Below are 23,294 nucleotides of genomic sequence, written 5' to 3'. Positions count from 1 at the left end.
GGAGAGAGGGGTGCTGGCCACAACTTCCAGGCTTTAATATTCAGGTCTCTGAGCTGAAAGACTTCAAGGTTTCCTCTGACAGCATGGAGTGGCTTTGGAGACTGTGAAACCCGGGTTCAAACAGAAGACTTGACGTTAACTGGATGGCATCATTCAGTTAATCTCTTAGAGGCTCCCTTTACTCATTTGTAAAACTTGCTGCCCATCTTGAAAGGCTTATCAATAGATTGAATAGGTGGTGTGGGTTCCTATTTCCTCCTTCCTTTGTCTCTAATTTGTTTCAAGTTTGGTTTCTAGTAGTGTTGGTATAGATACAGATATAGATGAACAGATCTAGACATACACACCCAAGGACTCAAGGTCACAGAAACAACAGACCCAACAGGAATCATTCATGGGCTCAGCAAGGGACTCCATCTCCAAAGCTGAGCTGTATGTGTGTGGGTGCTCAGTTGCTTCCATTGTGCCAGACTCTTTGCGATCCAATAGACTGTAGCCTGCCAAGCTCCTCTGTCCGTGGAATTCTCCAGGCAAGAATACTGGAGTGGGTAGCCATTCCCTTCTCCAGAGGATCTTTCTGACCCAGGGATTAAACCTGGGTCCCCTGCATTGCAGGCAGATTCTTTACTGTCTGAGAATCATTTACCTGGGAGTTACCTGGCCTTTATCTGCTGTTACAACACTGGACAATTACCTGACTTGTAAATATGGAAGTATCTAAAGGCAGATGAGTAACAAAACTTTGGCTTAGACATTTGATATCTTGATATACACATAATTTACAATTATTTCAGAGGATCATCTGATACCCATTAAATAATGGTCACTAGATTAATCACAGAGGAGAATGGACTGAGTTAGCGGAAAAGGCCACTGTGAAGGACCTAAGGTCAAAGTGAACAGAGCTGGGTGAATAATAAATCCCCTGAAGTTTGTAAGGGATGACCCAGAGACCCAGCTCATTCATACCTTGGTCCTCCAGTTCAGAGTCCATTACCCACTCTCAGTGTGGGCTCTGGGAATGCCTTGGACTTCACTGGACCTTGGTTGCTTTACCAAAGCTGCATTGGCAACTCTTAATCAAGAGCTAGACTTGACAATAATTCTCAAGCACATCTGGAAGCCGAAACTTCATCCTCCTCCCTGTACGTCTACGTGAGAACTAGACACGTCTAAGACTGAAAGCTGGAGCTGCTTTGATTGTGGCAGGGGAGGGGGCTCAGTGGGTCCCTGTCACCTCTTTTTGATGGCACTTGATAAATTCTTGACTCCAGGGCCATCCCCAGTTGTAAGAACTCCACCTCATTATGCCCTTGGCTGCTATTACCACAGTCTCCGGGTCAGCCTGGCTCAGGACTAAGCCTCTGACGTGCCACACCTCATCTCAGTTAATCCTCACAACACCCTTGGTCCTTATAAAAGTGATTTACCCGGTCATGGCTAATGGAAGGGTGAGGACACAGAGCCTGGTTCACTACCCGCCCCTGCCCCAGCCTCTGCCTCCACTCCCAGTGGCCTGGGCCCTGGCCCTACCCCAGGACTGGGTTAAGTAGCAAAGGCATGAAGTATCTATCCCCAAAGGCAAGCTCGAATAAAGATTTCTGCTGGCTAAGGCTTGAAATGTTAAGAAAAAGGAAGCTTGCTGATTCTGGGTCCCTACCACGGTGGAAGCTTTCATCTAGAGGCTGGAAGTGTGTGTGCCAACAACTCTCTCCCCCCAGCAACCACGCATGGGAAGGTTTGACAGAACGCAATTCAAACAGGCACTCATTAGGCAGCAGGCCCACTTCTGCTTAATCACAGGCAGTGAAAGAGCAAAGAATTTGGATCAGCCTTTCTGGGTCCTAGCAAAAGCCACTTCTGGTGGGCTCCAGTCCTTGCAAAGGCTGTTTCCTAATGATGCACCCTTTAGAAGGGCTGGAAAGAAATTCAGCAGCATATAGAGGCCCTCAGCATGGACTTCCCAGGTGGTACTAGTGGTAAAGAATCCCCCTGCCAATGCAGGAGACACAAGAGACACCAGTTTGATCCCTGGCTCGGGAAGATCAAATTAAACATCAATGAGCCATTGTTTACTGAACACTCACCATGTGCCAGGCACAGGGACAGGTGCTGCTGGGGATACAGAGGTGATGTCACTGGATGATAAGCTCTTTGTGAATTTAGAAGATGGGACCAATCGACTAGAAAGCCTCCTCTTCTGCCATATGTCCTTCCAAATGCCACAAAACCACACCTTTGCAAGGACTTTGATGAACTCCATCCATAGCTTGGCACTGAGGACTAGATTCTTCTATCACACAGTTCCCTCTGCTTAGAGTAGTGCTGTTTCTCTTCCTTCAATACCCAAAGTCCTTCTGGATTGATTCAGTGGCCACCCCTTCCAGGACACAAACTGACAGCCGTAGTCAGGTGGGGCACCCAACCTAAGGGCTGCCATGAACCTGTTTACTCACCACTCGATGCTGCCTACTGTCTGTCTGTTTCCATGTCTGTTTTCCCAGCCTGCACAGAAATGACAGAGGCACCGAATAAATGCTTCAGGATTGAATTGACCCTCTCTGGGCTGGAGGTATGTCTCTTAAATCAGGTCTACAGTGCATAGGATTGCTGAGAGCCCACCTATCTCTGATAACCCTAACACGTGGATCTTTGACCTAGAGAAAGGCTGCTGGCAGGACATTCACTTCTGGGAGCCAGGTGGTCTCCTCCTTGATGATTTCCAATCAGGTTTGCAGGGGAAACTGTTTTTCCTGGGAGCCATGTGGAATCCTGCATTATTTGAGACCGAGGTAAGTCTCACTCCTCCAGTTACTTTTACAGTTGCCCTTAGAATCTCTGGGCTTTAAAATCTTAGAAAGCATAGCCAGCTTGGGATTCACTGGACTTGGGGTTCACTCCTCACTCACCTAAAGGTGGTTTCACGTTGGGTTATAAACTGTCTGGGCTGATTTCCTCACCTGTAATAGGAACATAATGCATGCCTCCGGAAGTGTGAATACAGTGAGATATTCCACCTAAATCAGCCAGCACATGCCCACACCATGTATATTGCTTTGTATACACAGTGATAGTGATTCACTCACAAAGGAGTGTTGACCTAAGAGAATGGGTGAGTTCCTGGCTGGTGGGAGGTTAGAGTTTGAGGCTGGTGGGGCTCAAATCCCGGACAGCAGAAAAATCATCATTTGCCAGACCCCACGAGTTTAGTTAAATACGCACAATTTTATTGATTGAAGAGATTAGGACAAAAACATTAAACCGAATACAGGACAAAGCACCAGAGGCCATAGATTCCCACCATGCATGTCACCAATCTTTCCTCCAACAAGGTACTTAAAAAATAAGGGAGAGGGAAGAAAAACAGGTCCTTCTTGACTCAGCCCCATCTTCAGAATGTAAAAAACCCTCTCTCCTTTTTTATCTCCTATTATCAAAATAGAATCCAGAGCAAATCCATGGCCTCCTTGTCTCCTGACGATGAATGGTTAAGCCGCCCTCCTGGGAATGAGGCCGGGTTCCTGCTAAGTAGGAATAGAGCATCCAAGGTCTGCACATACATGCCACATACTATAATGAAGCACAGATTCAAGTAACATTTACATACTAAAGTCCACGTGTCACCTACCCAAAAATATGACCATTTCACAAAACATATACAGGCAGTAAAATCCGAACAACTGAGGTACTGGAAACACAAATATTGATGCCAAAAGAGTTCTGTATCATACAGCAATATAGAAGAGCCATAACAGAAAAAAAGAAAAGAAAAGAAAAGAAAAGAAAAACATTTGCCACTCGAAATCAAGTAAAGCTATCTAGAAAAGCCAAATAAAAGGTTATTTCAGGGACAGAAATACTCAAACAAAGAAAAATATATATATATAAATGTTAACTACAGCATGTAACATGTTACCCAAGTTAACCCGTAATTGAAGTACTGGCTTAATACATCACAATGTGACATTTCCCTTAATAAATAGAAGAGTTCTTGAAAAATACAAAGGTGCATATGGGGATAGAGAGCTGTATTTTTTGTTTTTTGTTTTTTTTTTTCTTTAATATCATCCTAGCTTTCAGCTTATTTTCCTTCCTGCTTGTCTCAGCTGAGGGTTTTTGTCCAAACCAGAGGGCCTCCCAAGCTACAAGGATCATATTCCATAAAGAAAATGCAATAGCTGCCCTGTATTTCATACATGTGGGACAACCTGCTTCATTTCATGAGTTGTCAATAAAGCAAAGACAAAATGTTTAGTTGAGATCAGAGTGTTACAAGAGCTTCAGACTCCAACAGCATCTGGAATCTCACTCCATCACTAACATCTCAGCAAACAGGCATGCCTGTGATGCAGCCCTCGTCATTCACCAGAAAAAAAAAATAATAATAATAAAATTAAAGAGTTGAATTTTTCTTTTCCTTTCATTTTTCTTTCTTTAAACTATGATAGCAATGATGCATCTGGAAGTTTGACTTCTAAGAGCTTCCTGCCACAAACCAATTGACAGAAAACAGAATACTGGGTTAAAGGACAGGTTTGATTCCCCCCCCCCCTTCAGGGAGCAAAGCACTAAACGTGTCATTTCCTGACCAGGATATTCAATAGTTTATTTAGAAGACATGAGTTGAAGAGCGCAATTAGGAGACACAAACTGGACTTTTATTTTCTTTTAGTTTTAGCACCCAGGTTTCACATCAGTCTGTGTGCACCGAATTTTTATTTAATGAACCCCGTGAATTATCAGATAGGTGGCTGGCTTGTTTAAAAAGAAAATAAAAAACAAAAAACCCTTGGCCAATGGTACCTTCCCTGAATCATGACAAGAAGTTAAATGCTAACAGTGCGATGCCAAGATGTGTGTTTGAGGCAGAGTTTTGATTCTATCAAGATTTGCAACTATTTGGAACAAAATGGAAAGGGGGATAGGCGGAAGCAGCCCAGCTGACAGGGGTGGTCTCCCGGGGTGGGGGTTCCGTCGGGCGAGAGAAGCTCCAGGGGGCTCCTGCTCGCCCGACAGGACCCTGGAGCCCGCCTCCATCCCGCATCTCTGGCCCCCATGCTACATGTTCAGTCAGCTCCTTGACGGTTTTCCTTCTTTGAACCAAGAAGCCTGAGTGTCCGTGTCCCTCCTGCTACCAAGCCAGGCGATACGTGTTCCCTGGAAGAACTCCTCTCCGCTGCCCTCTCTCTCTCGCTTCTGGTACCTGCTAAGTCCCCGTGGGGCATGAGCTCAGTTAAAGAAAGGGTCCAAGGTCTCCTCCATGTTGACATCCGGCACCAGCTGATCAGACACTTCCTTAGCACCATATCCTGAATTCGAGACGCTAAAATCTGTAGAAAACCAAGGATGGTCCAGAATTTCCTGGGAGGTCAGCCGCTCCGAGGGCTCCCGCCGCAGGATGCTCCGGATGAGGCACTTGGCCTTGGGCGACAGAGTCTCTGGAATGTTGAACTGGCCACGCCGGATCTTGCTGAAGAGGGAACTGGGCTCAATGTCATGGAAAGGGTACCGCCCAACCAGCATGGTGTAGAGCATCACTCCCAGGCTCCACACGTCAGCTGCTTTGCCCGAGTAGCTGCCATTGGTGTTCAAGATCTCCGGGCTGACATACGCTGGGCAGCCGTGCTTGTCGGAGAGTGAGTCGTCATCTCCCCGCAGAATATAGGCGTCTTCCAGGCTTTCCAGCTTGACCCGAGTCCTGCAAGAAAGGGAGCAAAACATGAGCTTGTAAGGATGCTCTGAGCCCCAGGAATCCCACCATTATGTCGCAGCTTCCGTTTGAACGTTTCCAAAGCCTCCTATTCATTCATTGGACCAGCCAAACACTGTTTACTGGGCACCTTCTAGGTGGCGAGACCCTGCTTCAGAGCTGGGGAGCCAGGAGGCAAAGAATTTGCCTGAAACTTTTGATCCACTGGGGGACTGAAACCTTCAGCAGGTAGACAAATCACAAATAGATTATTACCACCTCAACTTAATGGTAATGATGGGGAGTCACAAGATTTGAACTCAGATCCAACCAGCTGGGAAACTCACACAGTCTCTGTCCATAGCTTCCAGCAAACTTGTGACTAACATAATACAACACAGGAGCCAGGATCTTTCATTCAACAGTTTTGCTTCCTTTCAACACTCCTTTACTTAGACGTAGAGGATTTTCCTAACCCATTTTACAGAGAAGAACACGGAAGCGCAGAGAATTTAAGTAACTTACCTAAAGCTATCTGGTTGGGAAACAGAAAAAAGTTGACCTCACGTCTTCCTAAGTCAACCTGGTGCTCTCTCCACACCAAAATGCCTCTCTTAGGACACAGGCAGAGCCAGAAAATGTTCCCTAGAAATGCATTCCATCACTTTGTCCTTCCAAAGCCAACATTCTCATCTTCTTTCCAAGCCCACCCTCTTCCCAAGATTTCCTGTTGAATCTGTGTCCTGTCCCGCCCATCACACTCCTAGGGTCTGGTCCTGGACCTAGTACGCAAGCTACTTGGGTTACCTAGAGTCTCCACTTGGGCCACACATATGTGATTCTGCCTCACATGGGTACATGAGTGTGTGTGTGTGTGAATCTTCTCCCCATCAGTTAAGGACCACTGAGCTCACTGATGAATGCAGGACCCTCCTAGGTATGATGGGGAAGAAGAGAGGTATAGAAATCCCTCATTGAACTCAGTCTCCAGAGCCTAGCACTCAGGGTTACACAGAAGGGCTTGATATCACCATTAAGTACCAAATAAATATATGCTCAGTACCCCCAAGCTCCTAGCTTTGCATTCCTTCCTTATCCCAGAGACCTGTGAAGAATCCCTGTGCCCCTGCCTCATTGCTCTCTGAGTGCAAAGTTAGGTGTTATTACCTTTCAGTGCCTAAAACCAACACCCTCCTCCATTCTCCTGGCCAGAATTCCACCCCTGCAAAGTTCCCGCAGTTCTCAGGCCCCATCAACTCAGTTAATCCCATTCCATCACACAGGTGATGCCATGCATGGAACCTGAGGCAGGGAGGAGGGGCTGGAGCTAGGGGTTGGGACCACACAGGTGGTACCGATGAGCACTTAGGAGGTCAGTGGCATTCCTATCCGTTGTTTCTTTCATCTCTAAAGTGCCCACCAAAGCATCGCCCCTGTTGCCCTAAGGTGTCATGAGGCACAAATGAGGAGAGAATAGGAGAATTGGAGAAGCCACAGTAAGGCTTCAGTCCTAAATCAGAGTTTATGACCAGATCCATCCACTACTGTTTCTCTTTCTTTCTCCAACTGTAGATCTTAGCCTTGTAGGACTGTCACCGCAGCTCCTCAGAAAGCCACAGAAGGGAAATGAGGCTCAAATTAATCCAAGGAGCACTGCTGGGAGCTGCGTAGAGCATAAGGTTGGCTAAAACCCTGCACGGATTCTCAGATGCCATATTTGAAGTCCAGGAGTTTCCAAGCCCAAAGGGTGACTGACTGCTTCCTTGTTCTCATTTCCATCAACAAGGAAACATACCTGTGATCACTGGAAAAGGTACTAGACTAGGAGCTAGGGGAGAAGAGTCCAGGCCAGACTACATCTCTCACCTGCTGTGTGGCTGTGAGTGAGTCACTAAACTTCTCTGTTCTCAACCTTAAAGCAGAGTGTTGAATAGGACAGTCTTTTTAAATTATTATTATTTTAATTTTTTAAATTGTGGTATAATATATGTAATGAAGAAAACTGAGCACCAAAGAACTGATGCTTTTGAACTGTGGTGTTAGAGCAGACTCTTGAGAGTCCCTTGGACTGGAGGTAGATCCAACCAGTCCATCCTGGAGGAAATCACTGGAAGGACTGATGTTGAAACTGAAACTCCAATACTTTGGCCACCTGATTTGAGGAACTGACTCACTAGAAAAGACTCATGCTGGGAAAAATTGAAGGCGGAGGAGAAGGGGATGACAGACGATGAGATGGTTGGATGGCATCACTGACTCAACGGACATGAGTTTGAGCAAGCTCTGAGAGTTGGTGATGGGGCAGGGAGGCCTGGCGTGCTGCATGCAGTCCATAGGGTTGCAAAGACTGAGTGACTGAACTGAACTGACTGAATATATATAAGATACAATTTACTATTTTAACCATTTTAAGTTTACAGTTCAGTAGCATTAAGTATTGATATATGCACACAGTTGTGTGTCCATCTGGACAAGACAGTCTTGAAGTCTCTGCCAATTTTAACATTCTGGGCTTCTATGTAGTACATTGCAACACATCTTCTTTATCTGCTCGCCCATATTCTATTTATAATCTGTAGTGTATGTGCCCTTCTCTTCCCCCTTTAGTCGATCTGTAAAAATAGGAAGGGTCTGGATGTGTTGATCCGGAATTGAGTGGATTAAAAGCAAATCTCTTCTTCCTTTTGCTTCTTCTAATCTAAGGTGGCAGGTGGCGCTGACTCACACCAGCCCCACTAGATGGTTGAAGACTGGAGGTGAGCTGGTAAAACCCATGGGGTGGAGAGGACGGGGCACAAACCACAGGCCCAGGTGGGTTCTAACCACAGGTTCCCCTGCCCCACCCTCACCAGCAGCTGCTCCTGCCCAGCTTCGGGACCCACCAGGCTCTCCACCTTCAAGTTCACAGCCTGGGCAGCAGAGTAGCTGTGGGGATAATCATCCCAGTGGAAATAATAATAATAAGCCCTCGCATCTGTATGACAAGGGGTGATGGTCCAGTGGAATGAGACTCAGAATCAGATTTGGTTTTGGAGCTGGGTTTCTCTGCCAAAACCCTCCAATGCCATCTCAGCTCATTCAAGTGGGTGCCCATCTTCGCCAAGGCTTCGGCCGAGCGGCCCCTCTCCCTTCCAGCCCCTGCACCATTCTTCACATATACCAACCAACAACAGTCCTTCCTGGGGCCTTTGCACACACCCCTCACCTCCAGCCCCTTGTCCAGAATGGTCTTCTGCAAAACTCAGTTTTTTCAGGTCTTTGCTTGGTAGTGAAGTCTCTCAGTCGTGTCCAACTCTTTGCAACCCCATGGACTGTAGCCCACCAGGCTCTCCATCCATGCGATTTTCCAGGCAAGAGTACTGGAGTGGGTTGCCATTTCCTTCAAATGTACTTTATTAAAGAGACCTTGCCTGACCCTCCTGTTCCAAAGGAGCACTCCCACACCACAATGCCATATCCCCTTCGTTACCACCTGGAACTGTAGGTATTTACATGTCTACAGCTCTGTGTGTATACTCTATGTGTTATGATTCCCGTGGTCATTTCAGGGTCATCACCTCATCCCTCACCTCCAGGGGCCCTTGGGCAGGTGGCTGGTCACTCTGAGTATAAAAAACACCACCTGTGCTTCCTGAGGTGACTCCAGCCCCTAGACTTTTTCTTTTTCTTTTTTTTGTTCCTGGCACCCAACAGACACTCAGTCCCTCAATCCAAGAATGAAAGGGACTGTCAAGCTGTAGACCCCAGGAGTATCTGTGTGCTACCTTTAAAGGAACAATGGCCCCTGCTCTGGGTAAAGGAGGAAAACTTTCCTAGGAGTAAGTGGAGGAAAAGTGAAGACTATATGGAGGGCCAGCTTTATAAATTATTGGTACACTATCTCAGGTGCCTTTGGAGTAAGGCTGGGAGGGAGCTGTGGCTTCTTTCCGAAGACAGACTTAACTACCTCGAGCAGTTCATGCTAAGCCAACCCTAAAGCCATTTTTCATTCTCATTCCTTCCCGGGTCACAACCCTAGATTCTGACTTTCTCCTTCACCCAATCATCCCCACACCCCCTCCTACAAGCAGCAGTGACCCCACTTTCATCCTCATCCCTCTTCTAGAACCCTCCTCCACATCACAGACAAGACCCATGCCTAAGGTCTCCATCTTGTCATTAACCCCTTTCCTGGAGTTCGCGTCTCTCCTCCCCCGACTCAAAAAGAGGGCTTGAAAGCCATGCAAACACCTCATGAATTTGAGTGCTATTAATATAGAAATAAAAAACACCCACGTGCTGCTGCATTTCCGTTGCCCCTAAGCTGATCCACGGCCGCTTCATCCCCCTGCCTTCAGAGGCTGAGCCTCCGGCGGGAGGGTCTGGAGCTGTGGTCACATCGGGTTCAGTGTGGCCTGTGGTGACACAGCCACAAGGAAGCCAGGCCAGTTCAGGGTCTTAAAGCCAGAGACCTGGGTTCGAATTCTGGCTTAGGCAAAAATACTAAGTACAAAATACCAAACACTGTCTATGCATTGAAGCGTGAGTGGGTATCTACATATATTTTCTCTTCAAAACATATAAAGTCAATTTCCAGGGCATGAATTATTCTTCCTTTGCGTGGACACTGAACCTAATGCTCAGAGAGGGTAGGTCAGCTCCTCTGGCGGGAAGGCTAGCTAAAGGCCAAGTGCTCGCCTCTCGCTGTGCTGGGAGCTCAGGTCAGCCCGCTATCACCTGAGCACTTGGCGGAGGAAACCAACCGAGGTTGGCTGGGTCAGCGAGGGGCCTTGAAGGCGGGCAGCATGCATGCGCCCCAGGGTCAGGCAGCAGGTTGCTTCTGCGCAAGCGTGCAGGAATCCCCCAGGGGTAGGAAGCCTAGGAAAGGATGGGGAGGAAATGCAGCAGTGCAGGCATTATTCTGACCTTGCCTGCCTCTGGGAACATCCTGAACTTGTTTACATCACTCCCAGGCAAAGGTCGAGGCAAGAAGTCTGGATTACATCTGTAAACAAGGACCTTCCGGGGTGCCCCCGGGTCACGGGCCCGAGCTGGGCTAGAATTCCACCTCTGGTCCCCACCGATGCCCGACATAACTACAGGGCCCTTCAGAAGGTCTCTGGGGCTCAGCTTCCCCACCCCTGGGCACAGGGGGCGGGCCTCACCCTCTCGTCTCAGGAATGTTGCGGGAAGGCTTGGCAGAGCCCCGGCACCTGTCAGAGTGGGAGGAAGTGAATGAAAACAACCATTCAGCTTCTGAGGCCCCTTGATCAATCTGGGCTTTAGGAATTTCCAGGCAGAGAAATCAATTTTCATGAAACAGCAGGAACATCGGTGACGGTCCAAGTTATTCAAATGAAACTACGCACTGTAGATTCAGACAAGTCACACCCATAGTCTCAGTTTTTGTGAAGGTTGTAAATGAAACAGTGCAAGTACAGTATCTGTCAAAGAACCTAGAACAGTAAATCTGCAAAAAAATGGTGGAAACTCTAACTGACCACCTTATAAGCTCTCCCCCGCCCCCTTCAGCCCCAAAGCCTAGAGGGAAGATAGATGAATAAGCCACAGGCAGAATGAAATGGATGTGAATTCTGTGCCCCATTCCTTCCTGGGCCTTTGCACTTTTTTTTCCCTCTTGTCTAGAATGTTCTTCCCACAAATATGTGCCCAGCTCACTCCTGCTCACATTATTCAGTACCAAGTTGATCAGAATGGGCTTCATGGAGGTGGTTAAGACTAGAGACGGCTCACGGAGAATACGGAGAATGGTAGAGATCTGTGTGACCAAAGAGCTGCAAATGAGAGTGGTTATCTCCTGCAGCTTCTTGGAGGAGGGAGCCCTGAGTCACGGGCCCCAGGGAGGGTTGATCTGGCCGACAAGCTGCCATCTCTGTGTGCATTCGGCAACCTGTCCATGGCGTAGGCGGGAAAAGCCTGCTTTGCTCGCAACCTCTGAATGAACAAAGCTTACAGGGGGGCAGCCTGTGTTGAAGGAGCAGCCCCAGCCCAGCACCAGGGCTACGTCCTCAGATGCTGAGCCAGGTAAGGAAGCCAGAACCAGCAGGGTGCATGAGGTTCCACGCCCCACCCCGACGGAGCAGCCGAACCAGCCTTGAAAGCTCTGACCCCATGTCCTACCCACGCTTCCCGGAGGCTTGAGTGGCTCTCTCTGGGTCACTAAATCGACCTCAGCTTCAGTTTCTCTTCTATAAAATGAGAACCAGTTGTGTGTGTGCGTGCGTGCATGCGTGCGTGCATGCGTGTGTTGGGCTCAGTCATGTCTCACTCTCTTGTGACCCCACAGACTGCAGCCTGCCAGGCTCCTCCATCCATGGAAGTGGGTTGCCACTTCCTCTTCCAGGGGATCTTCCCAACCCAGGGATCAAACCTGTGTCTCCTGAAGTGGCATGGCAGGTGAGTTCCTTACCACTGTGCCACCTGAGGAGCCCGAGAACCAGTCGTACATGGCCCACAAAGGGCTCTTCTGGCTTCAAATTTCCTGATTTTATAACTTTCCTTTAACTCTTAAGCTATAGGGACTGCAACCCTTCTTATCTAACATCCTGACACTAATGTAGTATTTATATACTAGTAACAACAATAGCAACCATGAATTAAACAGCTACAAAACACTGAGATTATTTTCGGTCTACATGTCTATTTTCCATAACAAAACTGAAAGGCAAATATTATGATATGCGCCAACTTCCTAAGGATTAAGGAAACTGAGGCACAGAGAATGAAACGTTTTAGGTCACACACGGAATAACTGAAACAACTGAGCTCTGATCCACATCACAAGGATTCTAATGCCAGTGCCCCTCCAAAAGACACCCTGGTGCCAATATCACAGATTTACTCAGTGTAAAGAAGGCTAAGCACAGTAGAATTGATGCTTTCACACTGTGGCATTGGAGAAGACTCTTGAGTCCCTTGGACAACGAGGAGGTCCAACCAGTCTATACTAAAGGAAATCAATCCTGAATATTCAATGGCAGGACTGATGCTAAAGCTGAAGCTCCAATACTTTGGGCACCTGATGGGAAGAACTGACTCATTGGAAAAGACCCTGATGCTGAGAAAGACTGAAGGCGGGAGAAGGGGACAACACAGGACGAGATGGTTGGATGGCATCACCGACTCGATGGACATGAGTTTGAGCAAGCTCCAGGAGATGGTAAAGGACAGGGCAACGGCATGCTGCAGTCTGTGGGGTCACAGAGAGTCAGACTGAACAACAAAAGACAAAATAATTTTTAAAGGAAGACCCTGGGTTTATGGAGACAGATATGGCCCCAGGTTTATTTAGCACTGGGTCACATACAAAACCATTACAATTCACAGTCTAAGTGCTATAGCTCATGAAGTGGACGGTGGTGGTGGGACCTGCCCATTTACTAGATGAAAAGCTGAGGTACAGAAAGCAGATGTGACTTGTCCAAGACCACCTGGCTAGTGAGTGGTTGAGCTGGGATTTAAACCCAGGTTTTCAACCTCCATGTGCTTCACCCAAAATATGAAAAAAAGGCGTACACAAGCCAATCAGGCTTGGCTTTTAAACCCTGAACCCCACCCTGGGCTCCCAACAGGAAGAGATCAGGACAGGGTGGGCCAGGCTGGGGTCAGGCTGGGAGTTCAGCCAGACCAAGTGGGCTTGGCCTGGATGGGAAGTCCGGGGGCCTGAGGCCAGTGGAATCCAGAAGTCACCAAAGGCCATTCCGAGGGGTGGGTCCAAACAGGAGAAGGACCAAGGGTGAAAGGTTAGCTGCAGCCAGGCCTGACCTTGCTCTGGCCACTGCTGCAAAGCTACCCTTGGCTGCCAATCCAGGTGTCAGGCCAGGGTCCCAGCTGGAATTACTGCTGGGAGGCCGGAGGAAGGCTCCACCCACCCACCCACCCCAGCAGCATGAGCTGCATTGTGCTAGCCTGGCAGGCACCACGGGCACTCCACAGGCCACTAAACTGCCCAGTAAATCATCACTGCTCAGAGCCTCTGCTTCCTGTGTGTATGGATCTTTCCAGCAGTCACCTCTGAGCACCACTGATGCCCCAGGTCCCATTGACTCAGGGAACAGACCCAGCACTTTAGGTCGAGCTGCTCACAAATTAGCCAGAGAACAGCAGGCAAACAGTAAGGGAGCCACTCAGGGTGGGGTAAGAGAAGTCAAAGGGCACGGGGACCCAGGGGAGGTCTGGTAAGTTCCAGAAGGCAGTATATACTCCGATTGCCTTACAACACCATCCCACACTTTGCACTGGTTATACAGAGAAATGTGCAGTTGGAAAGATAAAGCCACCTGCTGAGAAACAGCACAGTTGAGAGGAGGAACCCAAGCCGACTCTAGCAGACAGGTGTTTCCACGGCGCCGGCTACCCAGCCAGGATGCAAAAGCCCTTGAAACCTACATGCAGGTGCACGTCTGTGCCCGACTCGTCAGGGCCATGGTGGGAACAGGGAAGCCACTCCACCGCCAAGACTTTCCTGCAACCCCACCCCCGCCCTGCAGGAGGACCCCCACACCCAGGCAGCCTGCCTTCCATTGTTATAAGAACAGCCAGGAACTCCGAGGGAGGTGGTGCAGCTGGGACTCCTCGTCAAAACTCTATCCACCTCTCACTGCTCTGCGCCGAGACCTGGATCCCCGAGGTTCCCTCGAACCCAAGTCAATCAACTGTACCTCTCAGGAAAGCTTCCCAGGCGGCCATCTCACTCCATGCTGGACCACATTGCCCCGTTTGCTCACCCAGCCCAGATCCTTCCAGGGAGAGCCAGGTGCCTCTAGGTGCTGCTCCTGCCTTTTTTGCCCAGGATGATTCAGGGCCCAGAACATTCCTCTCCATACCTCATTGGTGGGGCGGGGCAAGGTTCAGGCCAGTCCCTCCAACCCCTCCATCCCCACCCCCAGCGCTGTTAACCTGGCCCAGCTGGTTCACACACTGGGCCACCCAGGTCGGGGGTCTGACGTGTGGCTTCCCCACGTGGTCTAGGCAGAGACTGAAAAATTCAGGGAGTCAGAAGTCTGAGTTCTGTTCTTGGTTGTGTCTCTTACACCTTATAGAACTTTGGGGAAGGGCCTTCCCTTCCTGATTTCTTTGTCTGTAAAGGTAAGAGGGCTGGATTTAAATCCCCTCTTAGCCCTCCCTCTCAGTCCCATGGCCTGGGTCGTGATTCAGCTTCAGCATCCTGAAGTCCATGTCCGTCCCCAGTCTGTCTTTCACATGCACGTCCAGAATCACAACCTGACCGGTCCCTGCCCTGTCTAGACAAAACTTTAAATGGCTCCTGCTGAGTTTCAGATCAAGTTCAAGGTCCCAGCCTGTCTGTGTTTGCTCATATCCAACTCTCTTCAAACCCATGAACTGTAGCCCACCAGGCTCCTCTGTCCATGGAACTCTCCAGCAAAAGTGGGTTGCCTTTTCCTTCTCCAGGGGATCTTCCTGACCCAAGTCTCCTGCATTGGCCTGAGGATTCTCTACCACTGTGCCACCTGGGAAGTCCTCAAGGTCCCAGACGTGAGGCCAAGCCCTAGACCTCTCTCCATCTTCATCTCCAACCCCACCTCACAATACCCTCCCGAGCAGTCCCTCTTTACCCACTGCTGACACTTTCTGGACCCTTCCCCTTCCCTCCTGCCTCTCTCAGAATTACCCTGAGAAGCCCAGCTCCTCCCTGACACAGTCCTTCTCTACAGCCCACTCCATTGTTGGAATATCCTCTTCCTGCTCCCAGATAGCTCTCTAATACACACCCTTCCTCTCAGATGTGGTGTTAAAAATAACCACTGCTCTGTCGTCCACTAGGTGAGGACTCTCTGCTATTAAGTCTCGCATCCCCAATACTGAGCACCGCAAGCAGTGCCATGACAGGTGCTTAATCACGTTTGCAAGACAGTGTGATCCCCATGTGTCCAACGCCCTCAGCTCCAACATGTTGTCTCGAACTCAGGGCATCTAGGCATGACTCTGCTTAACAACTGCAATATCTAGAATCCAGAGAAATTTCAGAGAGACTGGATTCGTCCATGGTTTAGAGAAATTCCCAAGAGCACTGGCTAAGGGATGCTTGAAATGTGTTTCCATCCACTCTCTTCTACCATCAGTATATTTAGGGGGGTTTTCTTATAATATTTATGACTCCAGGATATATGGGGCTAGTCATATCCCCACTGGGTCAACTGTCACGCATTCACTAAGTACGTATAATGCTAAGTCCTGGGTTAGGTATGAGGGATGAAAAGATAAATGGACCCCAGCTTAGAGTCCTGCAGAGGAACCTAAACCCACTCCATAAAGTGGAAGAGCAGGATGTACAAGGACTGCCTGTGAGGTTTGCTTAACTGGTGGCCGAGCCTACCTCTGCCAAGACCGCTCCGAGAAAACCGAGGACTGAGCTTCACTTAGACTCCAGTCAGCCAAGTCCCTGTGGGTTCACTAGTTGCCTAATTGCATAAGAAAATTCCTTCCATGGGTCCAGTCCAAGGGTGGCACTATACCTGGCATTTAGCTTCTGTAGCTAACGTGGCATTTGAGAACTTAAGCTTGGGAGCCAGGTCTCTCTCTCTGGGTACCACCCCCAGATTTGCACCGATTGGCTGTACAACCCCAGGCCACAATTTCCTCATCTGTATAATGGTGATAAACATAGCAGGACCTCAAATCAAATAGCTTGATTTAAATCAAATAACTTGATTTAAATACAGTAATTCTACCCTTCTAGGTCATCACGGAGGACCAGAATGGGCTTCCTGTGATATACAGCAGCTTCCTGCTAGTTATCTATTTTACAAGGATAGTGTATATTATGTCAATGTTACTCTCTCAATTTGTTCTACCCTCTCCTTCCTCTAGAGGGAGGGAGGCTCTGCAGGGAGTGGGTATATATATATATATATATATAACATTATGACTCATTTGAGTTGATGTATGGCAGACACCACCATGGCATTGTAAAGCAGTTATCTTCCAATAAAAAAAAGTAAATAAATAATTATAGTAATTAATTTGGATAAAATTCATTCATTTATGTGTTTTGGTTAGAACAGGGCCTGGTACATGCTGGATCCTAGATATTATTTCACTGAAATGTAAGTCCCGTGAGAGCAGGGCTTCTGTTTCATCCAGTATTTCAGTATCTCCAGCACCTAGACTAGTGCTAGGCACATATAATCCTTTGTACTCCATAAATATTTGTTGAACAAATAAACAAATCTCCAGGTTGTTGGAATATGAGGCTCCAAGCTGCAGAGGATTATGCAGAGCAGTAATGACAGGTATCCCAAGTCCCTGAAGTATATCTGTGCTGGACACTCTATGTTCATTATCCCCAACCCATGTCAGCGAAGGCGGGCCAAGGGCAAAAGGCCAAATGGAGGAATCGAAAAAATCTCACCACTGTGCTCTCTGCTCCACTTGCCTGTGGTTCCCAATCTAGACCATCAGCTAATTTATTAAGCCCCAATACCCTAGCCAGAAGCCCTGCTGAAGAATACCTACTATAGACTACTATTTAGTCTATCTCTAAGCCCTCCCCTCTAATCATGACCTGAAGCCCTTCATAAATAAAATGACACCCACCATGACATAAATAATGGTGTCTTAAGTAAATGTCACTTTTGCATAAATCATTAAATCAGAATGGGAATGATGGGTTTATCTGTTACTTGACAGGGACCTTTGAAAACAGTTCTCTTTAAAAGGTGTCTATGATGATCAAAGAAAAAGTGTTAGTCGCTCAGTCGTGTCCGACTCTTTGTGACCATAGGCTGCAGGCATGGTCCAGTCCGGGGTAGCTCGTCAGGCTCCTCTGTCCATGGGATTCTCCAGGCAAGAATAGTGGAATGGGTAGCCATTCCCTTCTCCAGGGGAGCTTCCAACCCAGGAATGGAACCCGGGTCTCCCACAATGCAGGCATATTCTTTACTGTCTGAGCTACCAGGGAAGCCCGTCTACAATGATACAACATTATAATTCAACTGTAGTTCAGTAAAAAATAAAGTTTTTAAAAAAGGTGTCTACAAGGGAGATTCATAAGTCTCAGTCTTTCTGGGCTCCCATCTGGGCAATGACTGAGATGATCATTAAATGAATACACTCCCTGCCTCTCTCGCTCTGACATGAGAACCCAATCTGAGCTTGCTCCTGGTCCATAAAAGGAATTCTTATTCACTCAATGCCCACCAGGCTCCAGGAGCAGTGCAGAGGAGACAGCCTCCGACCTCAATGAGGTCCCAGGCTAGGAGGAGATGAGGACAGTCTGGAGATGCTCACGGATAGTAAGAGGAGAACAGGAAATACACTGTAACAGATCCAAGTATGAGCGCTCCTGACACGACCCGAGAAGAGTGAAGGGGGAGGAGCTTTCCCAAAGGATGGACAGTGCCTGATTACATCCAAGGGGTCAACACGAACAAGAGAATTCCAGGAGCTCTATCGCCTTTAAAGCAGAATGGCAATTTTCCTAAAATTCAACAAACCTACAACTCAGTGGATGCGTGGGAGTACAAGCTCAGTCGTGTCTGACTCTTTTGCAACCCCATGGACTGTATCTCTCCAGGCTCCGCTGTCCATGAAATTCTCCAGGCAAGAATACTGGAGTGGGCTGCCATTTCCTCCTCCAGGGGATCTTCCCCACCCAGGGATCAAAGCTGAGTCTCCTGCGTTGCATGCAGACTCTTTACCACGTGAGTCATCAGGGAAGCCCACAACTTAATATATATTGCTATTAATGAAAGAAAGCAGAGTCTGGTCTCCAGGACTCCAATGCCCTCTGTACTTTATTAGATATGGGAGCATCTCTGGAGGCAAGAAAAACCTTAAAGATCTAAAGGGAGAACTAATACACATACCAACACCTGCCTGGGGAAGGGAGCATTGACCTCGTCTGGTGTGGCAGGGAAGAGGCCTTCCCCCTGCAGGGAGGTGCAAGTCCCCCGGTGCCCGCCTGAAGAGGGCTTTTGTTCCAGGGAAACACCGCCCCCCATCCCCCAGGTTCTTACACAGGGTCCTAGTTCCCCTCCGGCAGAAGCAGGCGCTGATCAGCTTCCACAAAGCAGAGGAAATGAGACCTGTGACGTCAAGAGATAAAGATCTTCAAACCGAAGAAGAAACATGTTCAGAAGCTGTCTCGTTCACATGGGGGTATTTCTGGGCAAAAAATGTCAGCACCGAATTGTGGTTGGCGGCAGGGAGCTGGGGCTGGGGAGGGAGGGTGGCGAGGAGCCCTGTTCCAAGGGACAGGCAAGATTCGGCTGGCAAATGGGGACTGTTGCAGGCACCATGTTCCCCCACCCCTACATGCTTCAGGGGCCCCCCTGCAGCTGCAGCTTGCAGCAGCTTAAAGTGCTCTTCAAGTTCTAGGTCAGCTATCCAGCTGACCAGGCTGGCCAGCTGTCACCCAGAGGCCTAGACATGAATCACGTCCAGGAGAGGTTAAGAGCAGCTGATGGCCGACTGTACACCAAGCAACAGGTTCACTTTCGTTAATTCATTTAATTTCGTGAGCAAAGTCTTCCCGTTATGATGAGCCAATGGGGCAGAAGAGGTTAGGTAACTTGTCAACGTTAAGCTGATGAAGTGCAAGAGAAACAGACTGGAATCCAGAGAGGGCTGGACTCCAGCGGAGCAATCAGCCTTGTCCCATAGAGGCTGGGATTGAAATCCGGGGCCTCAAGGAGAAGACCTGACCAGGAGACCCCTTTAATCCCAGAGCAGGATGAGAGGGGCTGGAGAACACGGGTGCAGCCTTTGGGGGTTCAGGCACTGCTCTTTCTCAGATTAGAGGCCTCAGTCCTACTCAGATTTTACTACATCAAATTTACTACATTTTACTACACACAGACCATCTCAGATTTTACTATAGGAACTGGGGATGCAAAGGGTGTGTCCAGGGCGAGTTCAGTTAGGGTAGGTCTTTAACTTCCTCAAAACACAAACAGTGTGGCTGAGGCTCAGCCCTAAAGAAACATCCTGGCCCAGAGGAGAGGCAGCAAAACAGGGGTGGGAGCGCCGTGGCCGGTCCAGGCCTGGAGGGGTGGAATCAGCCCTTCTCTCCCACCCTGCCAGTGCCCTCGTCCACCCTCCCTTTCCCACTGCTTGTGAACCGCCTAGCCCTTCTGAGCAGCAGGTTCCACACCATATGTACTTGACCTGTCAGTTGCCCTCCTACTACGCATCCAGCGATTATAATTAAACAAAGGAGAGGGGAGGATATGGCTAAAATCTAACCTTTCTATCCCAAGGGCTCAACCTTCAAGGACATGGTTGCTACATTTTCCATTCTCTGGGAATTGCTCTCCCATTAAGTGAGTGAAAGTCACTTAGTCATGTCCAACTCTTTGTGACCCCATGGACTATACAGTCCATGGAATTCTCCAGGTCAGAATACTGGAGTGGGTAGTCATTCCCTTCTCCAGGGGATCTTCCCAACCCAGGGGATTGCAGGCAGAGCCCCAAAGAGTTGCAGACAGATTCTTTATCAGCTGAGCCACCAAGGAAACCCAAGAACACTGGAGTGGGTAGCCTATCCTTTCTCTATCGGATCTTCCTGAGCCAGGAATCAAACTGGGGTCTCCTGCATTGCAGGAGGATTCTTTATCAACTGAGCTACCAGAGAAACTCTCCCATAAGGGTATCATTTTATCAATGACTCTAAGTAGTTGGTGTGCTCAATTGTGTCTGACTCTTTGTGACCCCATGGACTGTAGCCCTCTCAGGCTCCTCTGTCCATGGACTCTTCCAGGCAAGAATACTGGAGCAGGCTGCCATTTCCTGCCCCAGGGGATCTTCCCAACCCAGGGACTAAACCCACATCTCTTACATCTCCTGCATTAGTAGGCAGGTTCTTTACCACTAGCGCCACCTGGGAAGCCCCATGGATGACTCTCGGACCAGCTACTGACTGTGAGCACCTGCCCTGCCTGTGAGTCACAGGATCATCTAACTCTCATAACCACCCTCTAGGGATGCAACTATTATTTCTGCTTTGAAGAAAGTGCAGCACAGAAGTATGAAATGACTTAATCAGGTAGTTAACAAGTGGTAGAGTCAGAATTTGAATCTAGTTCAAATAAACAATAAATAGGACTTCCCTGGTGGTACAATGTATAAAAATCTGCCTGCCAATGCAGAGGACATGGGTTCGATCCCTGGTCTGGGAATATTCCACTTGCCGAGAAGCAACCAAGCTCAGCACCATAACTACCGAACCTGCATGCTGCAGTTACTGTAGCCATGAGCTTAGAGGCCATGCTCTGCAACAAGAGAAGCCACCGCAATGAGAAGCCCGTGCATTGCAAAAACAAACAAAAGAGCAGCCCAGCAGCAACAAAGACCCAGCGCAGCCAATAAGTAAATAAAGTAACAGTAAACAAATAAAACAGGAGCAGAAGAATCTGAGGTGCTGCGGATTCAACACAGAGGCAGAAGGCACCCTAGCATTAAGTCTTCATAGAATATCAGGTGTCATCCATGTATAATGTGTGCAAAACCACTTGTAGGAAGCTGGACTTAAGGGTGATGACAGTTCTATTAAGCATGTTTCCATGGTTGGCCACGGGCTTGAGAGTTACAGATGGTTTAGAGTGGAAAATCTGTGCCTAAGAAGTCAACCCAGAGTCAGGTCTCTCTCTGAACCACCTGTTGGTCACTCTTTGCGACCCATGGACTGCAGCATGCGCCTTCCCTGTCCTTCACTATCTCCTGGAGTTTGCTCAGACTCGTGTTCATTGAGTCAGTGATGCCATTCAACCTCTCATCCTGGCATCCCCTTTTCCTCCTTCCCTCAATCTTTCCCAGCATCAGGGTCTTTTCCAATGAGTCGGCTCTTTGCATCAGCCAATTTCATTATGTAATGCTTTCCCCTTTGATCACTTTCAAGATCATCAAAGAACAAGAAGCACATCCTTGAGAGAGAGAGAGAGAGAGAGACTGATGCAGACGAGTGCAAAAGAGATGTCTGGTGGCTTGAAGCTTAATAAAGCAGTGCTTCCTAAGGTCTCTTCTATGCAACCCCCACCCCGGGCATCACAGAACCAATGCCTTAATAATCAGAAAACAGACCCAGATTCCAGTGTTTTAACTTTTCAAAGCCTTTCGCCTCCAACTCGTTGTTTCTCATACCTCCACGTTGTTATGAGAGGAGGAAGTTTTCGTCCTATTGAAATACCTATTCATTAGGTCCAATTGATTGGGACCAAAAGTGAAGGCTGCAAGCAGCAAGGCCCAGAAGAGATCCCAGAGCCCCTGGCTCCTGTCCCTCTCGGAAATACAGAAGTGGTCTCCATACACCCACCGTGCAGGCCAACGAAGGGACTGCCATGAAACTCAGTGGCCCCTGGGAACTAGAATATCCTGAGTGACAAAACCAGCCTTACAGTCCAAAATGGAGAGGTTAAAGCCCAAACAAGATGAAAGAAGGCTGCTAAGCATTATTCATCTTTTACCAAAAGTTGATGGTTGGGTGATAATGAGAAAGGTCCTATCACCTACTAATGAAAACGTATAAGATGTCCTTGAAAAGGAAAGCAACCTTCTCAAAGCAAATCCCACTGGGGCCTCCCTGGGGATCAGGGCAGAGAAAGAGCTCTGGAAGGAAATGACAGGATTTCTAGGCTGCCTCCATCATCAGACTGACTGTGGGACCTTGAGCAAGGTCACCTATTGCTGTGCGGCCCATTGCCTCGCCTTATGGCCTGGGGCAAGGGGCTCTCCTTTCTCTACGGCCCCTTGCGGGGCAGGGCTGCTCTGACTCAGGTTCTCAGATACAGATGATGGCCAGCTTCTTACCTGCCACTTACACTGTCTTTTTCAGAAGGAAAATGCTCTTCAAAGTTAGAAAGGATTGAGCTTTTTCTAAAATTAATTTTTGTTGGAGTAGATTTGCTTTACAGTGTTGTATTAGTTTCCGTTGTGCAGCACAGTGAGTCAGCTATACACATACACATATCCCCTCTTTGGATTTCCTTTCCATTCAGAGTTCCATGTGCTATACAATGGCTCACATCAGTTATCTATTTGATACATAATATCAACAGTATATATACATATCAATCCCAATGGCTCAATTCATCCCCCCACCCCCGCCCCCTCAGGACTGAACGTTGACATCACCTTTGAGCGTGACACCACCTGCTTCTGTGGTGTCCTGGCTTCACATTCACACCAGATACTTCTTTCTAGTTCTTTCTAGAAAGGGTCACACTCTTCTGCATAAGCCAAACGTAACTCCAGACCAAGCATCATAGTTTCCTATGTGTGACCATTTCTTCCTCGGCCCCTGTGACATCAAGGACTCTGGCTTTGCCATCACACACGAATTATCTTACACATATCCCCATAAAAGACAAGCAGTCCTGGGGGAGAAGTTCGCACCATCAAACAGGAGGTCAGTGAAAGTGAAAGTCGCTGAGTCGTGTCTGACTCTTTGCAACCCCATGGACTATACAGTCCATGGAATTCTCCAGGCCAGAAGACTGGAATGGGTTAGCCTTTCCCTTCTCCAGGGGATCTTCCCAACAGATTCAGCCCATATTTGCTTCCAGAACAGCGTGGACTCTTGGACAAGCACCCTCACTCACCTCTGGGGCTCTGCTCGCTGATGGCAAAACAAACAGGTTGAAGTACAGTA

At 48.3% G+C, this 23,294-nt stretch overlaps 1 protein-coding gene across 4 annotated transcripts in view; it reads right to left on the bottom strand.

The window, feature by feature from the left end:
* Positions 1-3,205: 3,205 nt before the first annotated feature.
* TRIB2 (tribbles pseudokinase 2) overlaps positions 3,206-23,294 on the bottom strand; it is a 29,477-nt gene continuing 9,388 nt past the window's right edge. For all 4 annotated transcript variants that reach the window (XM_069580210.1, XM_069580208.1, XM_069580209.1 and 1 more), the window contains one exon: positions 3,206-5,698. In XM_069580210.1, coding sequence (XP_069436311.1) covers positions 5,230-5,698 — 469 coding nt within the window. In that variant the 3' untranslated portion in view covers positions 3,206-5,229. The remainder of the gene's footprint in view (positions 5,699-23,294) is intronic.

The sequence above is a fragment of the Ovis canadensis genome, chromosome 3, assembly GCF_042477335.2.
Source record: "Ovis canadensis isolate MfBH-ARS-UI-01 breed Bighorn chromosome 3, ARS-UI_OviCan_v2, whole genome shotgun sequence".
NCBI classification, from domain to species: domain Eukaryota; kingdom Metazoa; phylum Chordata; class Mammalia; order Artiodactyla; family Bovidae; genus Ovis; species Ovis canadensis.
Note: the sequence above shows the minus strand (reverse complement) of the source record. Positions and strands in the feature narration are given on the sequence as shown.